The 9,314-nt window shown below is 43.0% G+C and overlaps 1 protein-coding gene across 1 annotated transcript in view; it reads left to right on the top strand.

Moving 5' to 3' along the window:
- The first annotated feature begins 34 nt into the window (after window positions 1–34).
- Window positions 35–9,314, top strand: part of HSPB11 (heat shock protein family B (small), member 11) — a 23,728-nt gene continuing 14,448 nt past the window's right edge. Inside the window, exons 1-2 of the mRNA XM_011926321.1 lie at window positions 35–295; window positions 5,579–5,691. Of these exons, the coding sequence (XP_011781711.1) occupies window positions 5,594–5,691 (98 nt within the window). The 5' untranslated portion in view covers window positions 35–295; window positions 5,579–5,593. The remainder of the gene's footprint in view (window positions 296–5,578; window positions 5,692–9,314) is intronic.

Here is a 9,314-nt window from a genome sequence, read left to right as displayed (position 1 = left end):
CGCGCGCCCGGGAACTCCGCTGTGGTCGCGGCGGTCGTGGCGCGAAGAGCTCGGGGTAGGAGCGCGCGCCCGGGAACTCCGCTGTGGTCGCGGCGAGGGGGCGGGGCTGAGGGTGAGACTGGGCTGTGGGAGGCGTGGCGCGAAGATTTCGGAGTTGGAGCGCGCGCGGTCGCAAACTCCGCGGAGGCTGCGGCGAGGAGGCGGGGCTGTGGGTTGGGGCGCTCTGCGTGGGGCGGGGCGAAAGGGAGGTTTCGAGCCAGGAAGGTCCGGCACCCAGAGCTAACGGGAGTCCCAGGCGAGCGGGCCGCGGGGTGGGCTTGCTGGTACCAGGGGGTGTGGGGGCCTGGCTGGGCAAGGCAGAAGGAAGGGGATGCTGGTGGGAAGAGAGCAGCAGTGGAGGGTGGTGAAGAGACGAGCAACGGGAGGCGTGGAAGGGCCGTCGCGGGAGGTGTGACGCGGACCCACCTTATTCTCTAGACCCTGGAGGCGCCAGTGCCAGCCCTCGAAGCTCTTTGAGGCCAGAAATAGCGTCTTGACCACCAAAAGGGAAAACCAGTTGTAAATCGAAATTAATTAGCCTACCAAAATGTAAGCTGTCAGCCGCAACGTAACCCATCTAGCTATGAGTTGTACCTAAGGTCGGGGGCATTTTTTATATTGTTTACATAATTTGGGGCGGGGCCTCCACAAATCTGAAGCTCCAGGGCCCTCGGAGGTCTGTCTCGACAGGGCCTTGGACTGAGGAGGAGGGTTTGGGATGGAGGTGAGAAGGTGGTGCCAGGGCTGGTTTGTCTTGGAAGCCGTGGCCTTGTCCCCGCGGAGACAAGCCATAGGCCGGGTCCGCGTTTTCTAAAGTACACCACGTTCCCAATGGATGGTACTTGAAAGAGCGTGAGGAGTCCAGCTGTAGCACCAGAACCAAGGGGGCTGGTCAGGGAGAAGGTCCTCTAAGGACTTGACCTGAAGAGGTTTGCAGAAAGTAGGCGCACAAAGGGCATGTGAGCTAGCGATGAAAGGGTGAACTGGGGACGAAACCAGTGGCCCTAATATGGAAGACAGGATAAAGCATCAGGGAATTCCAGGGTCAGGGATTGTAAAAAATGGAAAGGATAGCACCCCAGAGTGTACCACCTTTGGTAAACTGCGGCCCTGAGGAAATTGCCTTGCTCTAAAGAGGTGCAGGATTAGACTACCTCCCAAACCTGCACTTTTGTTTTGTTTTTTGGAGACATCATCGCTCTGTAGCCCAGGCTGGAGTGCAGTGGCGCGATCTCACCTCACTGAGCCTCCGCCTCCTGGGTTCAGGCGATTCTCCTGCCTCAACCTCCGGATTAGCTGGGATTACAGGCGCCCGCCACCACACCCGGCTAGTTTGTATATTTTTAGTAGAGACGAGGTTTCACCATGTTGGTCAGGCTCGTCTTGAACTGCTGGCCTCAAGTGATCCGCCTGCCTGGGCCTCCCAAAGTGCTGGGATTACAGGCGCCTGCCACCAGGTCCGGCTAATTTTTGTATTTTTAGTAGAGGGGGTTTCGGGATTTCACTGTGTTGCCCAGGCTGGTCTTGAACTTGTGAGCTCAAGCTGTCCGCCCATTTCGGCCTCTCAAAGTGTCAGAATTACAGGCGTGAGTCACCAGCCCGTCATTGTATGGATTTCTCTAAGGTTGGTTGCCTCTCGTCATTAACTGCAACAAAAGAATCTTAAAGAAAACCCAGTCTCTGCCATTTCTAATTAAGTAATTCTACCCTAAACAGGAAATAGAAAGGATAATGGTGAATATAGAAGGTGTGAAATGAGTTTTGCATTAAAGCATGTGTTTGCTTCTCAGAAAACTTAAGGATGTGAGATAAGAAAAGAACTGAACACTTGGGGAGTACATTCTTTCCTATTCATCTGCTCCATATCAACCCTGAAGTGTAACTCTTTTTTAAAAAACAAGTTCTCGGCCGGACACAGTGACTCGCTCCTGAAATCCCAGCACTTTGGGTGGCCAAGGCGGGCGGATCACTTGAGCTCACGAGTTAGAGACCAGCCTGGGCCACATGGCAAAAGCCTGTCCCAACAAAACAAAAAACTGAGCTGGGCGTGGTGGTGCGTGCTTGTAGTCCCAGCTACTAGGAAGGCTGAGGTGGGAGGATCGCTTGAGCCGGGGAGGCAGACGTTGCATGAAGCCAAGATCACATCGTTGCACTCCAGCCTGGGCCATAGAGCCAGATCTTATCTCAAAAAAAAAAAAAAAAAAAAGTTCTCTCCCTATGTCTCCAACCCTCACATTCATAGTTTCCCCAGCTTTACACTATTTATACTTGGGTCCAATAATTACTTGTGGATGTGCTGTCCTCTATATGATGGTATATTTAGCAGCATTCTCCCTCCCAAGTTGTGACAGCTAAAACTTCACATGTTGTGAAGTGTCCGTTGGAGGCCAAAATCTACCCCCAGTCCAGTTGAGAACCACTGGAGTACGGAGTACAAGATAAACTTCATTGCCGTTAACCTGGCTTTTCAGATCTTTCATCATCTATTCCCAATCTACCTTTCCTAGAATTTGACTCAGTCTGACTAAGAGAACTACCAGTGCAGGAATCCTGTCTTTGGCTTCCTCCATAGATTTCTTTAGCTTCTTCCATAGATTATGATCTTTTACTGACTTTTCTTTGATGTTTCCAGGAATGAAAGAAATTTAAAATCTTTACTTTGCACGAAAGTCCTTGTCTCTCCAAAGTCTTCCTACTCAAAATGTGTATTTGTTGAGTTCAGTTCACACCCCTGGAAGTGTAAAAAAAAAAATCCTTTTTCCATTTGTGAGCACCACAGAGAGTAAAAATGGTAGTCATATTTCTATTTTTCACCTTCCTCTATGTAATACGGTTTATAGATCATCATGAACTTTTTACTCTCCTCTGAACAATATCACGCCTGACGATGTCCTACTTAAAACATACTACCCAGAACTGAACACAGTGTTCTGGATATGCATCACACGATGTTAGTACATAGTATATTATACTATTAGTTTCATGCTTATTCATCTTCCTTGACTCTCTGAGCTTGAAAGCAAGAACCAAGTCTTAGTCACTTAGGTTGTTATATTCATCTTTGCAATACTAGCACAGTGCTTGGGCCTTAGTTCAATTGGTGTTCAAAAATGTTGATGGAATGTGGTACTTCCTTAACTGTAAGATAGCATTCTATTACCTTTAGGGGCAGATAGAGTACACTGTTGCCTTATATTGACTTTGTGACCAACCAAACCTATATGTATCAGATCAGAGGTTGGCACACGTTTTTGTAAAGGGCCAAATAGTAAATATTTCAGGTTTTATGGGCCTTGTAGTCTGTTACAGTGACTCAGCTATGTCACTGTAACATATAATCAGCCATAGGGAATATATAAGCGAATGAGCATAGCCAGTTTCCAAAATAATTCATGGACATTAAAATCTGAGTTTCATGTAATTTTTGTGTGTCACAGTATATTTGGATTTAAAAAAATATTTTAAAATGTTAAACACATTTTTAGCTTGTGGGCCACACAAAAACAAATGGCAGGCTAGATTTGGCTCACAGGCAGTAGTTTGCTAACCCCTGATGTAGACTAACCCTTGTATGACTGATTTTTTTCAAAACTGAGTAAAGGTTTTTACTTTTATCCTTATTAGATGACTTACTCATTGCAAGCCATCTTTCTACTTTGCTCATTTCTTTTTGAATGCTAATTCTGTCACCTAGCATATCAGCTGACATCCCAGCTTTGTGTCTACAAAATTGATGAGCATACTTTGTGCATCCTTAATTAATAAAAATGTTGAGTAGGATAAGGATAGAAGTCCTCCACAAGTTCATTTTCTTCCATTAATCATCATTCTTTGAGTACAGCCACTCAGAGTTAGAAATATCTACCTAGAGTACTGGCTGTAACCCAATTCATATTTCTCTGTCGGGTTCACAGGGTATCTTGAGAAGCTTTGTCTGAAGCTTTGTCGAAATGTTTAGAACATGTTCCAAATGGGTAGGAATTCCATCAGACAAACAGAAATGTATAGATTTGGTTTAGCTTGTAAACTAATGTTACTGCTACTTCCAATTTTAGTACTTCCTTGATTACATTTTCAAGGCTACCATTTTAATAATGAAATTTAATAATTTTAGGGTTTTGTTGAAAATTAGCATTCAAGTTTATCAATCTGTATTTACAGAATTCATCATCTTTCTCCTCTTAAAACTGAGGCTTGACAATGTTCACACTGACTGGTTCTCTGGTATCAATAGTGTCAAAAGCTGTGGTAAGATTGGTAGAGAAAAGAGGCACAAAAAATTAAAATATATGTTTTTTCTTACCAATGTTACCACACTTTTAATACTATCGATACTAGTTTTTAAAATATAATAGAAAGTGAACTGTATTCTAATAAACAAAAACTAAGAATAAATGCATTTTTATAAAATACTGATATTGGCTGGGCACGGTGGCGCATGCCTTTAATACCAGCACTTTGAAACGCTGAGGCAGGAGGATCACTTGAGGCTGGGAGTTTTAAGACTAGCCTGAGCAAGCTGGGTGTGGTGGCTCACGCCTGTAATCCCAGCACTTTGGGAGGCTGAGGTGGGTGGATCACGAGGTCAGGAGTTTGAGACCAGCCAGGCCAACATGATGAAACCCCGTCTCTACTAAAAATACAAAAATTAACCTGGCGTGGTGGCGGGTGCCTGTAATCCCAGCTACTCAGGAGGCTGAGGTAGGAGAATTGCTTGAAACTGGAAGGCGGAGGTTGCATTGAGCCAAGATCGTGCCATTGCACTCCAGCTTGGGCAACAACAGTGAGACTCCGTCTCAAAACAAAGACTAGCCTATGCAGTATAGCAAGACCCCATCTCTATAGAAAAAAAAAAATTTTTTTTTGGCCTCTGAAAGTGCTGGGACCACGCCCGGCCTAATTGAGTATTTTTATGGTATTCCATGTTGTTCTCCTCTGTTGACCTTCTTCCTGTACCTCTGTGTTTTTGTTTTTTTGTTTGGCTAGCGTAGTCAGGGACTTATTTTGTGAAGCAGAGTGGCAGAAATAGTCATGTCTTATAGATTATCCCTGGGAGAGGTTTCTTATATAAACAAACATGTTAGAGTCCCTCCCACATGTTGAATAGCTTGGGTGTTAAACCATCTGCTAGGCAACAGCCTTTCCTTCTCACTTGGTTTTCTCAGATAAAGTTTAGAGAATCAAGAAGTTGCTTTAGGCCGGGCGCGGTGGCTCAAGCCTGTAATCCCAGCACGCTTTGGGAGGCCGAGACGGGCGGATCATGAGGTCAGGAGATCGAGACCATCCTGGCTAACATGGTGAAACCCCGTCTCTACTAAAAATACAAAAAACTTGGCTGGACGACGTGGCGGGCGCCTGTAGTCCCAGCTACTTGGGTGGCTGAGGCAGGAGAATGGCGTGAACCCGGGAGGCGGAGCTTGCAGTGAGCTGAGATCCGGCCACTGCACTCCAGCCTGGGCGGCAGAGTGAGACTCCGTCTCAAAAAAAAAAAATAAATAAATAAATGAAGTTGCTTTTTTTGTTATTTTTTGATTTGCAGGTTAAACATTTTAAGATGAGAAAAATTGATCTGTGTCTGAGCTCTGAAGGGTCCGAAGTGATTTTAGCTACATCTAGTGATGAAAAACACCCACCTGAAAATATCATTGATGGGTAAGAGTTACTATACTTTGTTGTTTACAGTCTTAAATCAGTGAATCCCTTGAGTACTTGGACTGTGTTTTATAACAACTTGCCCTATTAAACATAGTTTAATAAATGTTTGCTGAATTATCTGATATCCACTTTTGGTACCATTTCTGAAACTAATTCAGTTGTGTATATTTAGGTTTTTGATCCTTTTCTTTATAATGCCTAAACTGAACTCTTCATACAAATAGGTTTTTTTAGAAGTGGTTTACCAAGGCAAAAACTCAAACAACTTCATTTTATGGAAGTGTAAATTTTAAGGTCTGGTTTTGGTTTTACTCCAAGTTTTTCTTGGAATAAGAATGTAAATATTATACCTTCCTATATACTACGTATTTCCTTACTGGTCTAAGTGATATCTTTGCAGAACTGAATGCTTCATTCCCTGTTATCATGTATTGTTTTGCCTCTCCCCTTTTTGATATCCTTTCAATTTCTACTCTTCATTGTGCTACAGCTTTTTCTAGGTAGATATTTTTCTAAATATTGTTCTTAGACTTCTGATTCCAAGAAAAAGCAGTTAATGGGAGAACTCCTTTTTTTCTTTTTTTTAAGACAGAGTCTCACTCTGTCACCCAGGCCAGAGTCCAGTGGCGCCATCTTGGCTGACTGCAACCTCCGCCTCCCGGGTTCAAGTGATTCTCCTGCCTCAGCCTCTTGAGTAGCTGGGACTACAGGAGTACGCCACCACACTTGGCTAATTTTTGTATTTTTTACTAGAGACAGAGTTTCACTATATTGGCCAAGCTGGTCTCAAACACCTGACCTTGTGATCCACCCACCTCAGCCTCCCAAAGTGCTGGGATTACAGGCGTGAGCTACTGAGCCCACCTGAGAACTCCCTTTTATTTTAAGATGGAGTTTTGCTCTTGTTGCCCAGGCTGGAGTGCGATAGCACAAATCTCGGCTCACCAAAACCTCCGCCTCCCGAGTTCAAGTGATTCTCTTGCCTCAGCCTCCCGAGTAGCTGGGATTACAGACATGCACCACCACGCCTGGCTAATTTTGTATTTTTAATAGAGATGGGGTTTCTCCATGTTGGTCAGGCTGGTCTTGAACTCCCGACCTCAGGTTATTTGCCCACCTTGGCCTCCCAAAATGTTGGGATTACAGGCGTGAGCCACCGTGCCTGGTGGAGAACTCCTTTTTTAATAGTTCTAGCTTATTACTTTCTTGAGCCCTCTTTCTTGGTATGTGTACAATGACCAGAGTTTGACTCATAGAACCATCTAATTTTAGGCCTGGAAGGACTTGTGGATTTATTTTGCCAAAACCCTTTGTTTCAGACTTGTGGTAAGAGAGGTCTAAGGAGGTTAAGTACTACTTTTAATTATTGAAGGCGGAACCAGTTGTAACAGAGGTTTCATGATACTTTAGGTATCTTGTAGCCCATGTATCTGGATGAAATTCTAGCAACTCAGCCTCTTCCTTGAAGCCTAGTTGTAATCTTTATGACAACTGACTTTTCCCCTCAGATTCGTTTATCTCTTTGCTGGGGTCCAATAACAGTTGGTATATACCTCTGTTACCTTACTTTTTCCTTTATTGTATTGTTTATTTTTAATGTTTGTTTCCTCTCTCAACTGTGAATTCCTAGAAGTCAGAGCCTATTTCTATGAGTCAAACTTGACTAATATTGGAAAGTAATCAACGTCTACACATACACACATACATATAAACACATATATATGCATATATTACTCTACATTTGCATAGGGCTTATAATTTCATAGATACTTTGTCGGTTGACCCTTACAGTAATCTTGGGGAATAAGAAGCACAAAAAAGTATTTTCAACTCCGTCGTAAAGATGAAGAAAAGAATGACCAGATGACTTGCTCAAAATAAAAATGACTTGCTCAAAATTACACAGATAAGCAAGGGGCAGAATCAGCTAACACTCATGTCTTCTAACTTGTACTTCAGGGATCTTTGTGCTACACTGGGTTAACTCAAACTTAATTTGAATCGAAAATTTAATATCTGCTTTTTGCCTGTGTCTCTTCTTTCTTCTTCTTAGTTGTTTACTTCCTGAAATTCAGGTAATAGTTACTATCCTACTCTGACTTGGAATAGAAAAATTAATATGGGAATTGCTTTAAGAATACACAGAACTGTGGAGATTTGCCTTGTTTGCCAGAAATAGAGGACTTTCCAGAAACACTCCTTGATTCTGATTGGAGATAGATTAGTTTTCCAAGGCAAGATCAATTTACCTTGCAATACTTTGGTGATCTTTCTCTCAAGCGAGTCTGTTTTATATGTTTATAGAATGTTAGGATTAGCTATCATATATTGCAGTTAATATTTTAGGCTCTGTCCATTTTGATAAATAAGGACATAATATTTTTTAGATTAGACAAAAACTCTTAGTACAGGAAAACATATGGAATAATGTAGTTACTGTCCTGATAACTGAACAGAGTACATAGGGGACTTTTAATGCATATGCTGTTCCAGAAAATAATTAGACAGTATATTGTAGACACTAAAAGTTAATTTCTGGCCAGGCGCGGTGGCTCATGTCTGTAATCCCAGCACTTCAGGAGGCTGGGGCGGGCAGATCAGTTGAGGTCAGAAGTTCAAGACCAGCCTAGCCAACTTGGTAAAACTCTGTCTCTACTAAAAATACCAAAAAATTAGCCAGGTGTGGTGGCGTGCGCCTATAGTCCCAGCTACTCGGGAGGCTGGGGCACCAGAATTGCTTGAACCCAGGAGGTGGAGGTTCGGTGAGCTGAGATCGTGTCACTGCACTCCAGCCTGGGTGGCAGAGCGAGACTCTGTCTCAAAGAAAAACAGAGTTATTTTCTGTTCACAGTTGCTTTATCTAAATAGAGTAACCATAGAATTATTTGGAGAAAACAGTGCTATAAATGTGTCCCTACAGGATAATGGAATATTGTTTTATGGCCCTGCTCCAAACTCTCCATTCCTTCAGAAATAAGAGTTAAATAAATAGCTACGCATAGTGGCTGAGGCAGGAGGATAGCTTGAGGTCAGGAGCTTGAGACTAGCATGGGCAATGTAGCAAGACCGCATCACTAAAAAAAGAAAATGATTATACTTCTTCTTTTCCTCTGCCCTTTGTGTTTAATGTGTCAGTGAAAAAGGGGAAAAGAGGTTCTACACTAGGAAAAAAAAAAGCCAAGTAAAAAAGAAGAGACAGAATCAGTTCTTTTGGTGTAGTGTAGAAGAATACTGTATTTAGAATTAAAATTCCTGGGTAAGTGAACTATGTGTTATCTTGGTCAAAGAGTATATATATTACTCTTTGAGCCTCAGTTACTGATCTGAAAAATGGGGATAATACCACCTTTCCTGCTGACCTCAGAATTGAGAAAAAAAATCACATGAGATAATCCATGTAAAATAGATGTTAGCTATAAAGTCATATTTAAAAGAAAACTACCACTTTGATGACTTCCTTATACATAATTACAAGATTTAGGGCCGGGCGCGGTGGCTCAAGCCTGTAATCCCAGCACTTTGGGAGGCCGAGACGGGTGGATCACGAGGTCAGGAGATCGAGACCATCCTGGCTAATACGGTGAAACCCCGTCTCTACTAAAAAATACAAAAAACTAGCC

Source organism: Colobus angolensis, unplaced genomic scaffold, assembly GCF_000951035.1.
Source record: "Colobus angolensis palliatus isolate OR3802 unplaced genomic scaffold, Cang.pa_1.0 Scaffold68, whole genome shotgun sequence".
Taxonomy (NCBI): Eukaryota; Metazoa; Chordata; class Mammalia; order Primates; family Cercopithecidae; genus Colobus; species Colobus angolensis.
The sequence above is the reverse complement of the archived record's forward strand: the minus strand, read 5'-3'. Positions and strand labels throughout refer to the sequence as shown.